We start from the raw sequence: 23675 nt of genomic DNA on the forward strand, positions 1-23675 counted from the left end.
TTGTCTTTTGTGCTTTTTGGTTGGTTTAGGATTTTTCTGGTGTCGTTCTTTATTTGTAATGATTTCATTATTAATTTTGGATTTTTTTGGTCCATCACATTTTGGGGGGTGGGGCGCAGTCACAGCATTTGCCCCTCTTACCCATACCTACTGTACGTCCGGCCTTGGCTCAGTGGATCTGTGGAGGACGCCAGCTCGGACAGCAGCAGATCACACCGGACTCTCTAAGGAATAACATAATTCTATAGCATAAAATAAAAGACCAACTGAAGACAAGTGCATCACTGCAATGTTATCTGAAATATTTTCAGTCACAGAAATGTGTCTATTGAGCATGTCTGAGCTCAGTGCTCTCCTGTACTTTATGGAACAATGACAAAGAAATAAACTATAGAGTCGAACTCAAGAGCTTCAGATTAATATGAAGCCACTTTCCCTCTGAAATGAGAACAAAATGCACTATTGAAAATAAAACTTCCTAAACTGCATGTAAAAATGTCTGATCTATTGAGTTCAGAGATAGAAACCACCACAGACATCATATTGATGTGTCTCCATTCTCTCCAATCATCCTAGCTGTCCTCTAAGGCATCATTTCTTTAGCCTTACGTTTGGCAGTCAAAGGACATTTTCAGGGGAAGTGATTACATTCAAATGGATCCTAAACGCAGTTTAAATCTGCCTCTAGACGTTTAAAGGTGGTTACAGATTCAATAAAACACTTCTTAATTTTGAAAGTTGTCACTGATTTGTAATGTATTAAATACAGTTAATCGTTCATCTAGATACTTGTAAAATTCACCCAAATAGCCTGAGTCAGTGTGGGAGGATTCTACAGAAGGGAAAGTCTCAATAACACAAAGTGGCTGTTGTGAGATTCTACAAAAGTCAACTAAGTAAAGGCTTTTTTTGTGGGAATGCCATGCTAGTCTGGATCCCTTGAGAAAAATGCTGCAGTACAAACAAAGGCAGACTCAGATGATCCTGCAGACAATAATAGATGCAGAAAATCACAGTTTTTGATCTGTAAAACTTAATAAAAAGGTGTTTTACTTCACAAAACCATAATATCAAAATGCACGATGAATATAAGCTACTATTTACATCCAAAAACCTTTTGGATTGTGAATGTGTGCAGCAATTAATTTATGTCAGTCATTCTTATATTAGATATAATTATTGCGGTATCTTAAATACATTCATTTTTCCACTTTTAACAAACTCTGAACTCACCTGTGAGTTTTTTAACCACACCAGCTGTTTACAATGACGTAGGAATGACACTGACAGTCGTATGGTTTTCGTTCAAAATTTAACATGAAAGTTTCAAAAAGTGTTTAGCTTTGAAATGTTTGGCCTCAAACAAACAATAGTTATGACACATGATTGTGAACCCCTTTGAATAAATCTTGTTTTAGACAATTTTAACACTATTTGGCCTCGTCTTTGCTTTGATTGTGGTTAGATGAGTCATGAAGGATTAAAAATAACTAAGGCAGGTGACCAGCTGACCTCACCAGTTTTCAAACCCCGCTGAACAGATCATGATTCTGCCACCAAACGCTGCCCTGATGCCATGATAGACCCATTGGTCAGAGTTTAGTCTTCTACAAAAGTGAGACTATCAAGCAGATGTAATGACTTCTCATCAAACATATTTATCTGGATTCTTTAACAAAGATTTTCTTTTTTACGTTCAGGATGACCTTCAACTCTTCAAGTTGAAACGCAGATCCCACATGCACTCTGCACAAAAACACGCATGCATCCAGAATTCGGCTCATTCATGATTCCATGTGGGCTCGTCTGTGTATATTTGTCTTTAGGCTTACCTTCACTATAAGCATCTGTTTTTATTCTGATGAAACGATTTCTATTGCAGTTGAAATCTGCAGGCACTGGCTTTCATGCATTGAGTCTCCTTTTAAACTATAAAAAAAGAAAGGTACGCCAGCTGCAATCAGCTGACGAGCTTCAACACCTGCATGGTGGCCATGGCAACAGCAGCCTCTGGCTTGCACATGCTCCCAGGCATGTTTTCTGTCTCCTCCTCTTCCTTTTTTGTCTTCCACGTTCCTTTCATGCTCTCTCTCTTTCAGTAGCTTATCGCAGTTTTTTAAACTGAACATTTAAAAAAGATGGAATATTTTTGCAAAAGAGATTGCAATAAATAAATTCTACACAGGTTTGTGTGTGTGTGTTTCTGCATGTGCATGTCTGTCTGTGGGTATAAACATGTGTCTCCTTAATGTGTGTGTTTGTGCGTGTTGGTGTCGTTATACACATGTCTCCTAATGGCGGTGTCTATAGATGTGTGTGGGTATACTCATGTGTCTTCTTAATGTGTGTTTGTGCATGTGCGTGTCTGTATGTGGGTATACACATCTCCCCAATGTGTGTGTCTGTGCATGAGTGTCGGTATACATGTGTCCTTAATGGTGGTGTGTGTGTGTGTGTCTGTGTGTGTGTACACATGTGTCTTCTTAATGTGTGTGTTTGTGCGTGTGTGTGTTGTTTTACACATGTCTCCTAATGGCGGTGTGTGCCTGTGTGTGGGTATACTCATGTGTCTTCTTAATGTGTGTGTTTCAGAGTGTGTTTGTGTGTGTGTGTGTGTCGTTGTGTCTGTGTGTGCGGGTATACCCGTGTCTTCTTAATGTGTGTGTCTGTATGTGGGTATACACATAAGTCTTCTTAATGTGTGTGTTTGTCTTTGTGTGAGTATACTCATGTGTTTTCTTAATGTGTGTGTGAGTCTGCGTGTGGGTTTTCCCATGTGTCTTCTTAATGTGTGTGTTTCAGTGTGTGTGTTTGTGTGTGTGTCTGCGTGCGGGTATACACGCATCTCCTTAATGTGTGTGTCTGTATGTGGGTATACACATAAGTCTCCTTAATGTGTGTGTTTGTGTGTGTGTCTGTGTGCGGGTATACACGCATCTCCTTAATGTGTGTGTCTGTATGTGGGTATACACATGAGCCTCCTTAATGTGTGTGTTTGTGTGTGTCTGTGTGTGGGTATACCCATGTGTCTTCTCAATGTGTTTTTTTCAGTGTGTGTGTGTGTCTGTGTGTGGGTATACACGTGTCTCCTTAATGTGTGTGTCTCCATGTAGGTATATTCATAAGTCTCCTAAATGTGTGTGTCTGTGTGTGGATATACACATAAGACTCCTTAATGTGTGTGTTTGTGTGTGTGTCTGTGTGTGGCTATACTTATTTGTTTTCGTAATATGTGTGTGTGTGGGTATTATGCATGTCTTCTCCATTGGGGGGGGGCATACTAAGGAGACCCTTAATATGTGAACGTGTACGATTTTGCATTTGTGCATGTGTGTGTCTGTGTGTTGGTATAAATGTCTTCTCTATGTGTGTGTGTCTCACATGGATACGCACACCTCTGCGTACACACACACTCAATATTAATCTTTTTTTTCTATCAGCTCTGTCATTTAAGCACCCCCTTCTGGCGTCCATGCTGCCTCACTAGTGGTCTCGTGCAGCTCTTTGTGCACGCGTGTGCACAAGATTGCAGCATGAGACAAGGCTGTGTGAAAAGCGTACAAGTGCGTGACAAAAATACCACAAAAACCGTCAGCCCTGCCATCAAACCTGGCGACAGGACAGGAGGAAGAATAGCACACTGCACTGATGTCCCCCAGAAGATGAAACCCTTCAGACACACGGACAGAACAACGGATCTGAAACCTCCTGGGACAGGAACACAGACCCCCCCACATCAGAGCAGATAAAAGACAGAAAACGGGCAGATGGTACAGATGACCTGGAAGCAAAGACAGAATCAGATCTCAGAGGGAATGATGGAGAAAAATGGACATTGGTGGGCTGAATGACGGTCCTGCCGGCATCCTCTCTCCAGCAGAGATAAAACACACCCAACATGAGCTTCCCAGCGTGCACGTACGTGTGCACGTGTTTGTGTGAAGGAGTAATAGTTTGAGGGAGGTATTTAAAGAAGAAAAATGGTCGGTGGAAGAACAGTCCAAAAGCAGACAAATGAGGACATTGAAAACTGAGACCAGCAAAGGAGCTGAGAATGACAAGCACCAGACTGACATGCACGAGACATGACAAACACATGCATGTGTGTGCTAAAGGTCATGATAAGATAGAAGTAAAAATAAATGAAAGACAGATTACACTGGAAGGAGAAGAATTGATCCTCAAGGTTGGGGAAAGCTGGGACAGAGTAAACATCTGGATGGATGCATGGATGGCTAAAGCAAAGGTGGTGCACAGGTCAATGGTGGAAATACCTGTGGTGGGTTTTGGTCGCTGTCTGCCTTTGGACCGCCGCTGGGAATTTCCTGCAGTGTTCTTCCTGTCCCAAAACATCACCGCCTCATGCCATCAGCACACACATTCTGGTTACTGAGTATTCATTGACCGAACGGCTGAAATCTGTGAGCTGAGGCGTTAGAGCTCAGGAGAACGTGCACAGGGATCTGAGCAGCGATGGGGGGAGAGCATGCACGGACCGTCACAGAGGATCCTGTAGAAGTGTGTGGCTGTGATGCTCTCAAGCATGAGCTCCGTGATACGTGAACTGCTCACAAAGAATGCAGCAAGGTGCATGAACGTGCACGAGAGCACGCATGTGTGCAAGAGGGATACACGCAGGAAAAGAGGGAATTGTGAATGTCTCTGTGTGCTGCAGCCAGGAGAATCCAGCTGTTCGGTTCATGAAAAAACAGCCAATCAGAAGGCAGAAAATTTCCAGTGGGGGGGGGGGGGGGGGGTCTCTCACGGAGATTGATCATAGACGGATTGAGCCAAAGCTTATGTGCAGTCATGTGACTTTGAATGAGAGGGCTCTCTCTCTGAATGTGACCACAAAACCAAACAAGACAAAAACAACCACAACAATACTTAACAACAAAATTAACACACACACAAAAACAAACAAATTATAAAGTTAAAAGTGTGAAATTTGTGAAAAATAACAAAACTCAGCATAAACGCAAAATAAAACAAAATCTAACCCATAGGCAAAAAAACCTAACACAATAAAATGCACCTGAACAAAACTAAACAACAAAACCAAACACAGCAAAACCACACAAAACTAAGTTAAAAGTACCAACATTCAATACAACATAACAAATCAAAAATTCAAACACAAAACTAAACTAAACAAAGTTGCATGCGTTGTTATAACCTTAGAGTGATGTCATTTCTTGTCAGCGCTTGGCCCCTCCCTAGATGAAGCAGTGCGGTGCGGCACAGTCACGGCCGCACCGTGGAACCATTTTTTGGTTCAACCCCACTAACACCACCCACAATCCCAAGTGCTAAACAAGAAGACTGTCACCAAAGTGTGGATTTGAACCCACAACCTCACAGTAAAAAAAAAGAAAAAAACAGAACCCTGAACACAAAGTGATGTTTTTAAGCCATAGAGTGGGCATTTGAATGTTTACTTACAGCACAAGATCAAACCCATCCAGCGATCTGCATTCATTATTATGCTGATAGAACACACTTGTTTAAGTCTCTTTCAAGTCCTACTTTGATGTAAATTGTGTTTTTGGTGTTTATAAAATGTTCTTTCAGTCTTTTTGTCATTATGGAGGACATATGTTAAGAAAATTAATCTTAAAATTGTGTTTCTGAGTATTATTTTTTTCAAATTGTTGTGGATTAGGAGCAGACAAAAAAAAGCTTGTAGCTTTGACGTAGATGCTAAAGTCAGCGGGCCACAAACTTCCTGCTCTGCTCCATTCTGATCCATCCACATGCAGACAAATAGATCCATGTTTTCCTCGTCTAAACTGGCATCTGGTTAAAACCTGCACTACTGAATTCCTCCAATATTGCTTACTATTTGTGAGGTGCTGACAAATTCTAATGAATTCCTGCCATTTTGCAGAAACTATGTTCTGGAAAACAACAGTTTTTTTTTGAAAACTTAGTCTGAAAACTGTATAATTATTAGTAAAAGACCACTGAAATTTATCAAAAGAGGATCAGAGTGGAACTTTAACCAATTTTTGTCTAAATGAAACTTTTTTATTTTAGGATACATGTTTCTTTTGCTAAAAGTTAAACATATTTTGTTTCCATGGATAGTTAATGTCTTTATGAGGCTGAGACTTTTAAGAAAATAACCAGAAAAATACTGAAGCCACTCTGATCAGTTTACAGTCTACAGCAAAATAAATCCCAGCGTTGGCGATTAACATACATGTAATTCAACGAATGCTCTCTAAATCTGAACATAAGGACTAGTGTGACGATAAACAAATACAGAACTAAGTGCTGACGTTTTCATCTGTATTTAAACAGATGACATTATGCTAAAGGTGAATAAAAGAAAAGGACTAAGTTAGCATTTCAAATCAATAAAGTTAAAGTTTGCATCACAGACACGGAGGGTAATAGCAAATGATGGTCTCATTAGGAAGAGGGGAAGAGGCCAATGATGAGGAGAGGATGATGATGAAATAAACAGTAGGGATGAATCTGAGAATTCCCATTCAGAAGCAGGAAAATAGGAAGGTGATAGAGAGAGCAGCTGCCATCACTTTGTACAGGCATATACACTCCAGTCCTTAGTCATAAACAGATTTATCTCAATACGGTTTCATGTTTATGTCAAACATTTCTCTGATTTTTCAGAGTTGTGCTCACATGCAGCTTGCAGAGGGCATTGTTATTGAACGCAGCACAGAGTATGCAAGTGTGTCCTTGCATTGATCCGTTACAGAGAGCCGTGCCGCTTCCTCATAAATCTATCCCAACCTTTTCTTCCAACCATGCTCCCTCTCTTCCTCCTTTCTCTGCAGGCTCTCACATCGAGCTACCACACACAAGCTGCCGGAAACACCAGGCGTGTCTTTGGTGGGGAAGTGAGCCTCCTGGTTCTCAGGTCAGTTTTAAAGACACACAAGTTCTGGGAGCAGGGATCAGTGATGCCGAGAGTCCCAAATGACATCTTTCCCCTCCTCTTTTTTATGCTTCTAGTCACATGACACCTTAACAAGGAAATATGTGTCGGGGCTCAATTTGACAAACACCCTTAAACCATTACTAATCCATGGTAATCCCTGCCTCCCGCCTCTCATTCCATCAGAGATTCCTCTAAGGTTCAGCTCACTCTCAATCTAACATTGTAGGTATACATAGACCCCAAACCCCCCCTCAAAAAAAAGAAAAAGTATCATTGGAAGAAGCTGGCGGAAGGCAGAGGCCCCTGACAGATAAAAATGGTAATCTGCGAACAGCCAAGGTCAACGATCAAAAATACAGAGCGACCGGGAACATGGAAGCACGGACCTAAAACCAACCACCGGGGGGCTCAGGCACCCCACCAGCTCAGAGGTAATATCAATACTCAAGGTGTCAGCGCAAGCGTGGTTATTCTGCCAATAATGACTCAGTAATAGCTGTTTCTTTCTCAATAGAAGCCTATGGGATTTCAGCTTCTTGGAACCAGCGGGTACTTCCTGTTTGGAACATGAGAGGGGAGGAGTCATTCAGTTCAGCTGTCCTATACAGTCAATATATTGTCCTATACAGACAAGGTAGGAGGTATGACCATTTTCCTTTGGTAGAATTTGCAGGTGTGTGTTATACTTTGGAAGTGAGTGTTTTTACTACATGGTGTTAGTTCCAGTTGGTAAAACCTCCTGCTGGTAGGCAGTGGTGTCCAATCACCCTCCTTCCAAACGGTCCTATATGTGATATGTAATTAAAAATCAAGGGGAGAGGGAGTCCAAATCCATGAGGCCACCCAGGGGGAAGGTGCTAGTTTCAAATACCCCAACCCCAAAGGTTTTTCGTGCGCCGAGCCCCTAACTATTGTTACAACCCCAGTTTTCACCTCCTCCAGACTTGAGTCTTTAGGTGCATGTTTTCTTTCCTGGTTTGCAGGTCCTGGTTGAGCTGGAGTCTCCACCCTCGGGGCAGACCTGGCCAGTTCCACAGCGCGCATAAAAGCTGCTGGGATTTGTGGCGTTGCTTTCTCCCACCTGGCAGATGACGCTGCAGCCTTACCAACTCATTTACTTTTCTTTGCAGATTTAGTTGGGTTAAATATAGGTAGAAAATATACTTTTGGCTTTTATTTGAGCTGGTCATGACACTGTTGACATGTGGTAAGAAAAGAGGCAACTAAAATTCAAGCTGTGCAGAGAAAACATATAAATGAAACCACAAGAGCATTGTTTATTGAGGAAACTTAGGTTTGAAATGCCATTTGTTTTGATTGTAATGATCTGTTGGACATAAACACTTGTAATGTTCTGAGTGTTCATTCATGCTCCTGATAAGGTTAAAATGGTTAGAGGGCACCATGGAGAAATGTGGTTTTTATCAGTGCAAAGAAAATGGACTTGTTGACTGCCATTGAGCAAAACACAGCTTCAGGTTCATCATGAAATGCATAACAAATATCCATTGTGTTCAATAAGATGTTTTTTAAAACATGCATCCATGTATAACAGCTCAACTGTTCTGTTTGCTTCAGTGAAAAAGTTAAACATTATCCCACGTTTAGATGCAATGAGATTGCGGTATTTGTCAATTACTAGATTCTGGATTTGATAAAACCCAATGACAAAACTGTGCTGAGCAATTTATCAACAGAATTATGAACACATGGCCATGACCTTTTAGTTCCCCCAGAGGTCCATTGTGTGACCTCTATTGTTCAATCTACACACTTCCTCTCAGCCAGTTAACCCTTGTGCTATCCTAGGCACTTTAACATTGGGAGGTGGGTCATCTAGACCCACTAGACAGTGCTCTGAACCATTTTCTTCAATGATTTGTGAACCTCACTGGTGTCCATGGATTACATGAAATCTTTCCACCTTTATCCACCGTTGTCATGGTAGGGAGAACACGTCAATGCAAGGGTGGGGTCATCTAAGATAGCACAAGGGTTAATGGGTGACAGTAATGTGTCCAACCACAATCATCCAAATGACACTCAGATTTACAATAGTCCAGGTGAATCTGGACCGGAAGGCTAACTCTGTCACTGCATTCAACAAATCACTGAGTGGATGCAAAACAACCATAAGCATGTGAACACAGACATTAGAGATAATCATCTTTGACTGAGATAAGGACAGAGAAAGTGCTTACAGTCACCTTAAGTCTCTTTATCTAAAACATACAAGTCAAGTTCTAGTAATTATGGACTGTAACCCATAAACTTTAATGGTCACAGCAAATCTGACGGACCTGCTGCTGAGGTCCAGAATCAGAACAAAACAGGATGAAGTTTCAGCTTCATGCAGCTAAAATCTGGAACTTTCCTCCTGATGATAATGGACTTATTTCTACTCTGACCATGTTCAAGTTCAGAATGAAAACTCTATTTTTTAGATTACCGTGCGACTGACAAAGTCTTTGAACTCTTTTATTCTGGTTTTGCAGTAAATTTTAATTTTAATTACTGATCTGAATGTTTTATTTTTCGTGTTTTAAACAAGTTTCTCTAAATATGTATTAAATGTGTTTGTTTCTGATGCTATCCTCTTCATCAAAAATCTCTCTAGTAGGACTAGGGATCCATTAAATACAATTCCATCTGATTATGTTGTCACCAACTGGATCTTTGAGCTCTGGTCCAAGAACAACAACAACAGTTTTCTGATCTTTAAAAAAAGATTATTAGAATTTGTTCAAGTCCTTAAATTTTCAAGAAATTCTTGAAGTCTTGAAAAACTGTAAACTAGCAGACATTTCACGGTTAAACAGATAAATATAGCTGAGTATCATCAGCAAACAATGGAAATGTATTCTGTAATAATGATATTCCTGTAAAGAGCAGGAGCACAAACTCAATAGGTTGCCGAAGTTTTTTCCGTTATAGTGTTGCTTTTTTGTCTATTCTCTTGCTTAATCTGTTGTTGTGCTGCTTGCGCTCTCATCTCATTTAGTTTGTGTCTATCCCAAAAACAAAATTAACTAAATTGAGGTGTTATGATGATTTAGGATCAACAGCTTGCATACTGTATCTACTTGTTTACTCTGCTGTGCCTTTGGTTCAGCTGTGTGCACACAAAGACGCCAAACCGCACAACTAAGTAACTGAAGCAAAATAAATAAAGATAAATCAAAATGTACCTGTTTAACCTCATAGTTACAGATAAAGAGGCATACTAGTAATTTCTTTTTGCACAGAAGAAGAAACAACTCAAAGAATCAGGTCCACAATTGCTGGAATGTTCCACCAAGAACAGGAAACTGTGATCTCACATTTTAATCATTTGTGCCAAAAGCTGCATCACAGATACTCACAGCCTTTCCAAGCAGATGCTGGCAGCTGTTTAGGAAGGTCAGGCTGGCTGAAAGCGGCAGGTCCTTTCAGATTTCATCAAATATGACAGAAATGAATGTTTTCTAAATAAAAAAGAAAAACGCTTACCTGGCTGTTACAAAAAGCAGAACACTAGAGCATGTAACCTTCAGAAAAGACTAAGCATCCCTACCCAATGCTGTCTTCGACAAACTGCACAGCTGATGGAGGTACAAAATGCGTTTTATGGGTTAAAAAAAAGGCTTCCTAACAGGGTTTTAGAAAAACTCTTAACTGGTGGTTTTACAGGAATCTTGCTTTTGAGAGTTTACTTTAATCCTAAATTAAGATAAAAACGAGAAAATATTACCATCAATAACGACTTATTCAAGCTATCGTACTTTTATCTTGTATTTTCATCTAATAGAATCCCAGCTGTTTATTTGTGAAAATGTAAAAAAATAACAAAAATTCAAGGAAGAGTACCAGCCCAACTATAGTTCTTAGAGACACTGACAGAAAACCTCTTTCATTGGTAAAGACACAAAACCAGAGTTTAAGCCAAATAAACTCAGATGTGTCCATCAGAAACTCATCAATACTGAAATTGATAGCATGCTTTTCTCTTCAACTCATTTCCTTCACTTCACTTCAGATGATATTCAGAGCAAACACTACTGAAGTGAAGCAAACCTTCAGACTCCAACACATAACCAGGCGATTCTTTGCAGAAACAACTGTCACTGTTGAAACACACACACACAACCAGATACACACACACACACAACCACATACATCCATTTACACAGAAAAACACAAACCTATGCATCCACACATACAAAGACAAACACATAGAGACACACACAGGGATATACAGAAAAAGACATAGAAACAACATGCCTTTCCGAAAACATTCATGCACACAAACTCACACAGACACAGACAAAAACACACATACAGCCACACACACAAGACATACAGACAACCACAGAGTGTATCTCAGTACCTCCAACAGCCGCTCTGTAGTCTAGTGTTTTCTGAAGACTTGGAACAAGAAGAGTTCAAAAATGCAAGAATCAAAAGAAGAAGCTACAGGAAGGAGGTGAAGGAGGGAGGAGCTGACTGAACTGTTGGCACAGAAACACACAGAGAAATAAATGCCGGAAAGGAAAGACTCTTAGAAGAACAGGTGTGCAGGTGGAATGAGGAACACTTTATGAAAGAGTAAACAGATCTGACACTTAGAAGTAACTGTTGAATCGCTGTTCCTGAACAAGCACAACAGATACATCTTAAGAGTGTCTGACTGACACACATTTTCACAAGAGCACACTTCATCACACGAAGTGTCATTAGTTTGTGTTAAAAACTCATATCCAGATTTTTTATCTCTCACTCCAGTCCTTTTTAGGAGTATAAGTTGCAGCTATTTGCACAGTTTGGCCAGAGATTCTTAGACTGCTGCCCCCCGCGCCCCAGTCCCGGATAAGAAGAAGATGGATGGATGGATGGATGGATGGATGGATGGATGGATGGATGGATGGATGGATGGATGGATGGATGGATGGATGGATGGATGGATGGATGGATGGATGATGGATGGATGGATGGATGGATGGATGGATGGATGGATGGATGGATGATGGATGGATGGATGGATGCATGGATGGATGGATGGATGGATGGATGGATGGATGGATGGATGGATGGATGGATGGATGGATGGATGGATGGATGGATGGATGCATGGATGGATGGATGGATGGATGGATGGATGGATGGATGGATGGATGGATGGATGCATGGATGGATGGATGGATGGATGGATGGATGCATGGATGGATGGATGGATGGATGGATGGATGGATGGATGGATGGCCAGGGGTGCAACTTAACTAAGGAGTGACTTAAATGGGATTTTTTAAAAACATGAAGCTGCTCATATATTTGCCCTTTAGCGGTTGTTTCCCACTAGCAACCACTAGAGGACACTGTAGGTGTGTGTGTCAGTATTTGCTACTGACAGCGACCCAGAAGAAGAAGCGCTGTATACAACAAACATGGATGAGAATCTGATCGTTCTCTGCGCGATGAGATCTTTTTCTTTTCCTTTCGGCTTTTCCCTTCAGGCGTCGCCACAGTGAATCAGCTTCCTCCATCCAACTCTATCTTGTGCATCCTCTATTCAAACACCATTTACCGTCATGTCCTCGTTTACTGCGAAGTTCACTTTTCTCCCAAAGCGACTTGTGTTTATTTCTTCTTAATCATACATTGTTTTTTTTACCACTGCGATTTACACTCTATAAAACATGCTAACTTTTTGGTCGTTTCTTTATTTTTTCTTGAACAAGTTTGTTCTCATCCAGATGTGTACTTGAACATTTCTGTACTCAGTCTCTCACTCATTTCTGGCTTTCACTCTCACTCTTTCTATTGGGGGGGCTCAGTCTCTCCTGCTGTCTGTGGCCAGCACCTAAATCCCATTCAGGTTTACTGATTATATCTTAAGCAGACAAGGACACTGACGGAAAACTTTCCAGTGAGTGCGAAACATGATATCACCAACACAGCTGTTGATGTCAGTGACATCATCGCCGCCACCCATCCAGCAGCGTGGGAAAGTGCCTCATACTCCGTGTGATCTGATGAAGAGTGCAGCTGCAGCATGAAGGGACGAGCCCAGTACAAAAGCTTTCCTTCAGGGTCATGGTGATGGTGCCAGGCCAGCAAACAAGTTACCATGGTGATGGAGAGGACAAAGTAACATGCATTTGCACCCCCACCCCCATTGACCACATTCTGTTTTGTACTCAATACAGCAGATGTTTTCTGATTGCACACCTCATCTAAGTTGTTTCTAGGTCGCTGAGCGTAAGCGCCATCATTGCAGGTGAATCAGGAAAAGGAAAACGATGTGTGTTTCAAGGAAGAGACCAACTTCTACAAACCAATTAACCTTTCTGTGGCATTAAGAAGCAACAAACAGGTTTGAAGGGCCTCCACCATGCTGGGGAGAAGAAACAGAACAAAAAAAGGTTTAAGCCGCAAGAGGCGTTGTATGGCACGCCGACACTACCCGCCTTTTGACCCACCCTCAACTGGCTGAGCAGTGTATGTCCCCTCTGCTCTGCCCCTGCCACCCTGGTAACTTTTTTCAAAATGGCAAATTTTCTGGTGGTTTTATCTCCATAAAAACCATTTCAATTTTTGGTCGCCTGGGGGTAACGAACAGGTCATTTTTAGAAGAATCAGCTAAAATAAATTTTTGGATTTCCTTGTCAATGGTGATTTTTTTAAACTATGCCTCTAATATGCCCATATCATGTTATATCGTTTCGTTTAGCTTGCACCAACTATTTATGTACCGGTATTAGGTTTTCACAATATTCCAGTATAAAATGTGCAAGCAACAGGGGAACGCTACTTGCCCAAGCTCACCATTGAATGCCATTTAACTTCCAAATCCAACATTTAGCTTTTCAATGATGTTCCAGGAATTAGGAGGGGCCAGTTAGAAATCCCTAGGATGAGTTTAAATTAGTCGATGGTACTTAAGGATCTTTTTTAATTTTTTATTCAAGATGGCAGCTACTTCCTGCAGTCAAAAAAACTTTGGTTGTGGTTGTAGACATAACCTAGCAGCGTGTGTGTATTTTCGTGAAGATAACTTTCCTTTACCTTACTGTACAAAAGTGTTAAAAATTGCCAAGTTTCCCACTTTGCCACAAAATGGCCACCCCTTTTGTCCTTTGGCCATCCTTTTCTAATTTCTAAACGTTGTTTGGATATCCCACTAGTGGAATTTGAACCACATAAAAGATTTTGGCCCCATTCTTTTTTTTGAAGGTTTCTCCTGCTGTGGTGTCGTCATGTTTTTAGTACGTGGGGATCGCCAGGGCTGAACTACGGTATAAGATCTGGTGGAGGTACGACTGGAAGATCAGCTGTGTGGCGGCTCTTTTACTGCTTTAACACGTATTCAAAAGCAGCTGCAGGCTGATGCAGCTAAAACTGTGAATCAGGCAGCACTTTATCTCATTCTTTTAGCTTCTATGTGGTTTTTAGTGTCTTGTCGTCACTACAAAATGAGATTTACGTTCCTCTCACTCTATCCGCTAAATCTCTCACTTCCCTAAACAAACACATTGAGCAGGCGCAATTTACAGGATACCTTTTGATTTGTTGTGCAGGGTCACTCAATTCATTCACAGTCAAGGAGGCATATTTATGTGCAAGTTGGAGATTGGTTTGTTTGCAACAGGACAAGAAAAACAAAAAATGATTCCTACAGTTTTCTTACCACTATTGCGATTGATGGTTCAAGATAAAACCTAATGCAACGGTTGAAGTGAAACATACAGCAACAAAATTATTTATATTGGAAAAAGTCATTGAAAAAAGAACAATGCAGATGCAGGGAAGATTGTTCAGGAGGAAGATAGCAAGTGGTGATGGAGATGTACAAGTTAAAATCAGTAGAGAGAAAGAAGGTGTATTTTCTGCATTTATCAAGTTCTATAGTTCAATAATCCATTCAAATATTTTTTTCCATAAAGCCCAGCCTATTTTTATTGTCAAGATTTGATTGTAACTGCATGTATCTGTAGCAGTAACAATTCATTTTTTACGATTCATATCATAATTTGTGGTTGCCAATATTTGTTTCTTTTTGAATGATCCGATTCACTGACCTAAAATGGATCCAGGACATCTTTATCCAAAACTTTAACCAGAGTGATTTAGAGATAAATACCTGGATATTGAACAGTGCAGGTGAAGTTTTCCAGATTCCTTGTATTTCTTACAGGATAATCAAGACTAAATTAAATATGTGTGCAAACAAACAAACAGGTAAACAAGAACTAATGGCAGATCCATTCACATTTTTGTTTCCTAAAGTTAAGCCAACTGTTGTTTTTCCACATCAAATAATTTGGAACGGAATATTATTAGAACATTCTACCACCCTGTATGGTCACGTCTTTGCTAAATTCAGTGTTTTCACACATTGGACTAGAATAATGCACTTTTACGTTACAGTAAAATAAACCTCCCGTACCTCAATCCAAATGGTATTTTCCAATGTCGATTGTGATTGATTTATTTCATTTTGAAATGATTGTATAATGGTAAAGTTTAATCTGACTTAATTAACAACTTGCATCAGACAGATCAATCTGGTTGGATAAAATGATTCATCGGTTAATCGTTACACCCCTAATCTGCATTTACTGCGATTATAAAAATTTACGTTGATAAATTTATTATAGAACCGGTATAAACAAAAGTCTACTTTCACTATCACTATCACTATGCCCAAAATCGATTTTCACAGGATATTAGAAGTGTTGCAATTTTGTCATTGAGAATGTGGCAGAGGCAAAGTTTTGGCCACAAGGCACTAAGAAAGAAGAATTGCAAAAACAGTCTGGTCTATGTGGGCCATGACTGATTTGGGTCAAAAGAAAGTTTCTAATGGCTAGCATGCTAACTTGTGCCACATTTTTCCTGAATTTAAAAACTTTCAAATAACTTTGCGTAATATTAATGTCTAATCAAACTATCTCCACATAGTCAACACACTTCTCACCCAAACAAAGCAGATTTGTCTCATATTTACATGAACAGGTTACTTTTATTTAACTCTTTCTTGACTCTACTCACTAAACACCCACTGGGTAAAATCCACAGCATACATAATGTAAAATGGGTCAGGGGTCCATCTTGGGACCAACTTTGTTTAAAATCTATACAAAAAAAAATTGCCCATACTGCTGGAAATTCCACCATTCATTTTACGCTGATGACACTGTATTGTACACATCCAACCGTTCCGTAGAGACTGACATATAATCTCTTCAAAATAGTTTGAATGATTTGCAACAGGCCCTCTACACCTTCAGATCAATACTAACAAAAATTAATTTATGATTTTGCATAAATGGCTGTATTTCAACCTTCAACGGCAGAACACTGCTATGTGTCAGCTCATATAAATGTTTGGGTATAACTGGATAGTTCACATACCTTTGGTTCTCATATTAACACAATAGTAGCTGCAGTTAAATCAAGAACTGGTGTTTTGTAACAAAATAAATCCTCCCTCACTCACACTACAAAGCATAATCTGGTGAATAAGTCTCTAATGACTTGTTATTAGCCTCAGAAAAGCAACTACTTTCTATTCTGGTCCTGTTAGACCTCAGTTCAGCCTTTGACACTATCGACCACAGTATTTTACTCCAAAGATTAGAGCATGACATAGGGATCAGAGGATCTGCCCTCCAGTGGTTTAAATCCTATTTATCTGATAGGTACCAGTTCGTTAATGTAATTGGACATTCTTCTCAGTCCACTCGAGTTAACTACAGAGTCCCACAGGGCTCAGTTTTGGGACCCATCCTGGTTATGCTTTATATGCTACCCCTAGGAAACATAATCAGGAAACACAGCATTAATTATCATTGTTATGCCAACGATACGCAGTTGTATTTATCCATGAAGCCTGACCAGAATGACAATACAAAGAAACTGAACGCCTGCATCAGAGACATCAAGACCTGGATGACAATTAATTACCTCCTCTTGAACCCAGAAAAACCAAGGTCATTATACTAGGTCCTAAAAACCTCAGAGATGCTCTGTCTGATCCTGGATGGCTTAAGTATATCCCCCAATTCCACAGTTAGAAACCTTGGGGTTTGTTTGACCAGGATTTATCATTTAAGGCTCACATATCTCAGGCATGTAGAACTGCCTTTTTTCACCTGCGGAATATTGCTAAGATCAGAAATTATACTTTCTAAGAATGATGCTGAAAAACTCATCCATGCATTTGTTACGTCTAGGCTGGATTACTGTAACTCCTTGTTAGCAGCGTGTCCTAAGAGTTCCTTAAGAAGTCTCCAGCTTGTTCAGAACACAGCAGCTAGATTGTTAGCAGGAACTAGCAGAAGAAATCACATCACTCCTGTGTTAGTTTTGCTCCATTGGCTCCCAGTCCAGAATCAAGTTCAAGATCCTCCTGTTAACCTATGAGGCCTTACATGGAATGGCCCCGTCCTATATTAAGGACTTCATGGTCCCTTGCCACCCAAACAAAACACCTAGAATTCCTAGAATTCCTAGAATTAGTAAAAGTACAGTTGGAGGTAGAGCGTTTAGCCACCAAGCCCCTGTTTTATGGAATAAGCTCCCACCTCATGTAAGAGAGGCAGACACAGTTTCTACTTTCAAAGTTAGACTGAAAACATTCCTCTTTGGACAGGCTGATTGTCAGACTAGTTAGTATTCAGAGATTATTTAACTTAATGTTAATGTGTTTCAATTACACTTTATAACAATAAATATTTGTTTTAAAAGGCTGCTAGAAGTTGAAGCTGGGGTAACTATGGTGCACTGGGGTTCGGTCCTCTTTTCTCATCTACTTCTACCCTCCTTCTCTTCACTATTCTTGATTATTATTCATCACTTAGTTCTCCATGCTTCTGTTTGGTGCAGTGTGATTCATGTACTGTTCCTCTTTCCCACTACCCTCCTGGGGGAGTGCTCCTGTACCTGACCGTGTACCTCGTCTCTGGCTCGCCTCTACTACTGCTCCTACACCTGGCTGTGGATCCTGCCTCTGGCTCGTCTCTGCTCTGTACCTGGCCGTGGACCTCGTCTCTGCTCCTGCTCCTACACCTCGCTGTGGATCCTGTCTCTGGCTCGACTCGCGTCCCCCGTCTGCCCCCCCAACTCCGTCTGGATGAAGCTCGTCTGCTGGACTTTAAAGATGTAGTTGTAGAGTTAGATAACTTAGTTCTTCTCTATGAGTCCTGATAAATCGCCTGTCCGTCCTGGGGGAGGATCCCTCCTTCATGTGGACACCCCTGAGATTTCTTAATTTTTTCCGGAATCCGTTTTTTTTAGGAGTTTTTCCTTACCGCGAAGGGGATCTAAGGGAAGGGATGTCCAGTTTAACTTAGTCAGTTTGTTAGTTCCATTTAGTATTTTCCTATTGAATTCTATGTATTCATGATCCTTTTGTTTTACTTCTTCAACTACCTATACAAAGCCCATCGAGACGACTGTTGTTGTGAATTTGGGCTATACAAATAAAATTGAATTGAATTGAATTGAATTGAATTGAATTGAATTGAATTGAATTGAATTGAATCTTATGGCAACACTATCTAGAGATCCGCTACAAACTGTCCTTAAAAAAATTGGGTGTCCTTTGTCACACTTGTATTTGTTTTGTCACTTCTGCGCCTTTTAATACCTATCACTGCCATTGGTACCATTTCATTTACAAGACTCTGATTGTTAAAACTCCATATTACCTTCGTTCCCTCCTTAACATCTCTACCAGTATTCGTTGTTTGCCTTCTCGAGACTTTCTCACTATGGTTGCACCCAGGGTTAGTTCCACCCTGGTACGCTCCTCAATCTTTTCTTCTGCCCCCTATGACTGGAATGAGTCGCAGAAACCATGGAAGTTGCGTAACCTGGTCTTCTTAGCTGCCTTTAAGACATCTTTAGCAGATGTGTTCTGTGATGAATACAGATGTATTTAAATGATTTATGGGTCTCTTTCTGTCTTTTATTGTAAAAAGTAACTCACTTCCTCCTATAGGCTTTTTATTGTAAATACTGATGTGCAAACATGTCATGCTTTCTGTGAATGAAACTGATACTGCATTATGTTCTTGTACTGTTGATGCAAACTCAGGTCGTCGTTGTAAAATAGAAATTGGTCTCAATCGACCTACCTGGATAAATAAAGGTTCAACAACAAAAGAAGAGGTTCTTGGGTGAAAATAATTAAGGAATTTACTTTTTTGGTTAAACGTTTAGAAAAGCTGCTCTGTTTTACTGAAATAAAAAAAATTAAGAAATGATATGAGCATGGGATAAAGAGAGCAGACAGACTAAGGATGTACAGTAATTGTTCCTTTTGAACAATCTTTATCACATCCTACTTAATTAGTAATTGAGGATACTTTTATTTTATTGTTTAGTTTTTCCTCCACACAAGAGATGTGTTATTTAGTGTGACTTGCGCTGAGGAAGGACGCTCAGGCTATTGCAACACACTCTTAACATTTGGTCAGCTTGTATCTGCACTGATGATGGATTAATCCCCCTACAGGAGAGTTGAAGGTGAGGTAAAGCTGCAGGAAGGAATCCATGCCCCTCTAAACAGGCTTTCATTTTGAAATATTCACCAATCTGCACAGCAGCAGACTGAAGATGGACTGAGCAGCAAAGACAGGACATACATCCATCCATCAGGAACTCTTCAGGAGCACCTGGAAATTCATCTGTCGGCCACTAAGCTGAGCAGGAGTTTCTCTCAGGGGATTGCAATCTTACAACCATAACTTTCCTCAGCTGTTTTTCCAAGTTCTTTTCTCTTCCAGCTAACCAGCTAACTTTTGATCTGAAGCCTCAGCTGTGGTTCTGCTGAGCTCAGCTTTTCATGCAGCTGCAGTGGAACAGGCAGGTCTCCGTATGTGTGTGGCACCATCTACTGGTAGGACGGTCTCATTATCTTGTTTATTTCTTTTTAGAGCCACCAACTTGATGCTAATGGTACACACATTATTAAAAATATTACTGTTTTTTGTTTTTTCGGTCTTATATGTGTGTTTGATATTAACAATTGTTTATTGTGCAAGAGACTGAATTTCTGTAAATTGAAAAATGTACAATAAAGTTTATTGAAAAAACAACTTGATGCTAATGCTAGGTTGGAGTTGTGAGAGGCTGTAAGTTAGCGGGAGAACGTGTAAACAAAGGAATGATGGGAAATCAGGCCAACAGTCCTGCTCACAACTTGGAGGTGAATCTCTAATGAACTGCTAAAACTATGTCTTAGAAAACAACACAGTTTTTGCTTTTATTTTTGCCTAAATAATCATAATTATTTACAGTTAAATTAATTTAGTATTTGTGGTGGGCCATTGCAAAGCACTTTTGTCAGTTTTTATTGTTGAGCTACTGTTTCTAAATAAAATTATTATTGCCATCAGTCGGGCATTTTCTTCCCATCCATCACTGCACAACTTTAGTCTGTCAGCTCTCTTTATCGCTCATGATGTCACTGCTGATGACACTGACTTGTCTCTCTGCTCCATACCAGATATTCCCTAGTTTTAGTTTTGTTCCTTTATTTTACAAAAAAAAAAAAAAAAAAACAATCTACTGGCTGTTTGGGCTTAGCTTTATTGATACAATCTGCACTGAATTAAAGAAATAACTATTTAGATTTCTGTCATTTATTTTTCCATTAAAATTTTGATTTAATCTCCTTGTATGGATGCTTTTTTTCTTTCCTTTCTCTGTGCAGCAGTTTGGGTTTAATTGCAAACAGCAGCCATGTAACTGCAGCGAGGCAGCTTAACACAAAGAAGACGGCGAAGACTTCACACCCATTGACCTGCAGAAACGAGATGGTCCCACTGCTCCCCCTGGTGGGGAGAAGAATATTGCACCTACCCTGAAGTGAGGTGATGCAAGATTTGTTCAGTCTTTTACAGATAAAGCGACATTCACAATAGACTATCAAGGAGGGGCTTCTTCTCTTTTTCCACAGTTTACTACTGCAGTGTTTTTCAACCTTTTTTGAGCCAAGGCACACTTTTTCCATGACAAAAATCCCGTGGCACACCAGCATCCAAAAATTAAAAAAGGAGAAACTGTATCGTCTGTATTGATGTACAGTCCCTTTGCAATGTTTTTTTTTTTTAAAGATGTAATAAAAGTTAATTTCGTTTTCAGTAATAATTTTCAACTAAATTATTTGACATTTTACCCTGGTAGTTGTTTTCTCCTCCAGTTTTCTAACATGCAATTTTATGTAACCTCACGAAAAAATATATATATTCTTTCTAAATTGTGATTTTTTTTTCCTATGTTGATGCAAAAGCAACTGTAATTTTTGAACAATTATAGGATACAAATATGTTTGATAAATTTTACACAAAAAGACTAACATTATATTTATGTTTTCTGTAGCTACACAAAAAGTAAATCTGTTGCAATTTTATTAGTTTTTCTTTTGTCTTAATCAAAAATGAAGTCTTGGAAAACTTTAACAAAAATGTTTTATTTCTTTTTAGATGAATAATTGTTTCAATTTAGTTTGATTGTGTCTGTTGGCCACTTTACGTTCATCCTGTTTCTTAAATGTTGTTATTACTTCTCCTTAAGTTTTATATATAAAATAATCCAAACATTATTAGAAAAGTGTTTCAGTTAGAAAGATGACTTGGACCAAACTCTGGGATGTTTGGCTGTTAATAAACACAAACCATGAAGGAGAACTAAACTGTTGACCTCTGATTTCATCAAGAAGATTTCAAAACTGTTTGATGTGTGTTTGTTGTGGTTTCAAGACGTTTAACAGGGAAGACTCATTTTACACTGAGACGCTGTCACTTTAACCTGATGCATCTTGGGAGATGTAGTGTGAAAACTGCTGCAGCTGAGCTTCATTGTTTTGTTCACTTGTTCCACGGTCTGATCCCGGATTCTGTGGAAAGCTACACTGCTAAAGACAAGCTTTAGCTGGTATTTTTGTGGGAACTGAGAGACTTTATGAGCAGAATCAGAATAAGGAAGTGAAGACTTTGACCACTTCTGATTGGTCAGATTGATGACGTATGATTAAGCCTCCAAGAATGATTGGCGGAGACAGTTAAAGGGGCGGGACTTTTCTGAAAACAGAGCTGAAGCTGCGGCTAAATCGCGGTATCGTCATTCTTATCAAAATGTCTTTAATAGAATCAAATAAACACAAAGTAAAAAGTATTTTATTCCTAAGTACTCAGTGTTTTATCAGGGCCTGTTTGGATGAACAAAGAGCTGATATCCTGGAGATGGGAAATGTTTTAGATCAGTGAATGGGTAATTTCCCACGGTACACCTGGTTGAAAAACACTGATCTAGTACATGTTCACCACCTACAGTTTGATGAGGTTTGGTGTGAAATGTTATAGTAGTGTAAATTTCGTGAATCTTACTCCAGGTTTTTTCTTTCACAGCTCTGTTCGAATATATGAAAGACTTAGTGTTGAATAATTCTGGCCGGGGACAAACAGCAATTATTAATTTCTCCTCCGTGACCAATTTTCAAACTGTTGGTTCTTCCTTGAATGAAAGGGTACGTCATCAATTCGTCACAACCAAATCCAAGCCTCTGAATGGTCAGCGTGAACGTAGCTTAATGGACCTCAGCTCTGAGCATCTGACTAAGTATGTATGCATTCTGGCATAGGCGGTCTGGAGACTAGGTGTGGTCAGCTCTTAGCCATTGCAGAAAGTTGCCAGTGAGTTTCTCCTCTTTTTACCTGAACCCCACCTCTTTTTTGTTTTCTGCAGAAGACACAAAAATGTTCACACATGCACACAGGATCAAAGAAAGTTTTTGAGCACACATGAACTCTTTTTCTCTGTCTGTGCATATGAAGAAACTCCCAGGAGGTTCTTCACACGTCTGTTATTCAATGTACCAGTCAGCTGGTTTACGTCATGATGCTTGATTTAGTGATAATCGTGCTCCTGCGGCTGAAATAATGGAATATTTTCTAAGAACATGCTTCAGGTACAGCTCACAGTTGAGTCATTATTGTTTCCATGGTGATCATAAATTTGAAAATCTCTGTGGCAGAGGATGAAAATCCAGCAAAAGCACCAAGCCAAGATGTGAACAAGGAACCAGCAAGGCAACAGATCTAACACCTCATTGCAGCCCCACCATTATTTTTTCTAAGATTCTGACCCTAACCTCTAGTTGCTGCCAGAGCTTTCTGTGTCTGTAAAGCCTGTGTGTGCTTCACGTGGAGTTACCACGCCCGACGTGAGCTAAACTCTCAACAGATGCTGTCGACTCCCAGGGACTTCCTGCTGGTTTTAATGCGGCTCTCAGATACATTTTCTTCGCTCTTATAACTTTAGGAAAAGTTCCTCATCCAGAGCTTTAGGGCCTTAGGCGCTCCTGAAGCATGATGGGAGGAAATGATCCAAACGGATGTTGGTTTAGTCACCTAGCTGCACTGTGATTGGTCCGAACAGAGCAAGCTCATGATCACCAAACAGACAAGGAAAGACACACTGAAACGCTGTGGAAGATCAAGTGTTAAAGCAGATAAAAGGTGCAGTACTCTAATGAGGGCAATCCTTTTTACAGTAATACTTTTTACAAGAGAAGTACAAATTAAGAATTAAGCACACACAAATCCAGAGAGTCTATTTTCTCTCCATAGGAATATATTTGCAGGACTAGTTCTTGTCAAGGGCAGCAGTAATTTTACAGGAGCACATCAAGAATTGTAGAGTTGTACCTGTAGTGGTACTTTGACAGGACAAGTTTTGTTTAATTTAAATTTTTGAGGAGCAGTACTTTCCCAAGACACCCTTT

The 23675-nt window shown here is 39.9% G+C and overlaps 1 protein-coding gene across 2 annotated transcripts in view; it reads right to left on the minus strand.

Moving 5' to 3' along the window:
- nhsl2 (NHS like 2) overlaps positions 1-23675 on the minus strand; it is an 81424-nt gene that overhangs the window by 48808 nt on the left and 8941 nt on the right. Inside the window, exon 1 of one of the 2 annotated variants that reach the window (XM_011487667.3) lies at positions 4275-4655. The exons of the other annotated variant lie outside the window; for it this stretch is intronic. Within the exon in view, the coding sequence (XP_011485969.1) occupies positions 4275-4353 (79 nt within the window). The 5' untranslated portion in view covers positions 4354-4655. Of the gene's footprint in view, positions 1-4274; positions 4656-23675 lie in introns of those variants that run through there. 2 annotated transcript variants of the gene reach the window in all.

The sequence above is a fragment of the Oryzias latipes genome, chromosome 18 (genome assembly GCF_002234675.1).
Source record: "Oryzias latipes chromosome 18, ASM223467v1".
Classification (NCBI taxonomy): Eukaryota; Metazoa; Chordata; class Actinopteri; order Beloniformes; family Adrianichthyidae; genus Oryzias; species Oryzias latipes.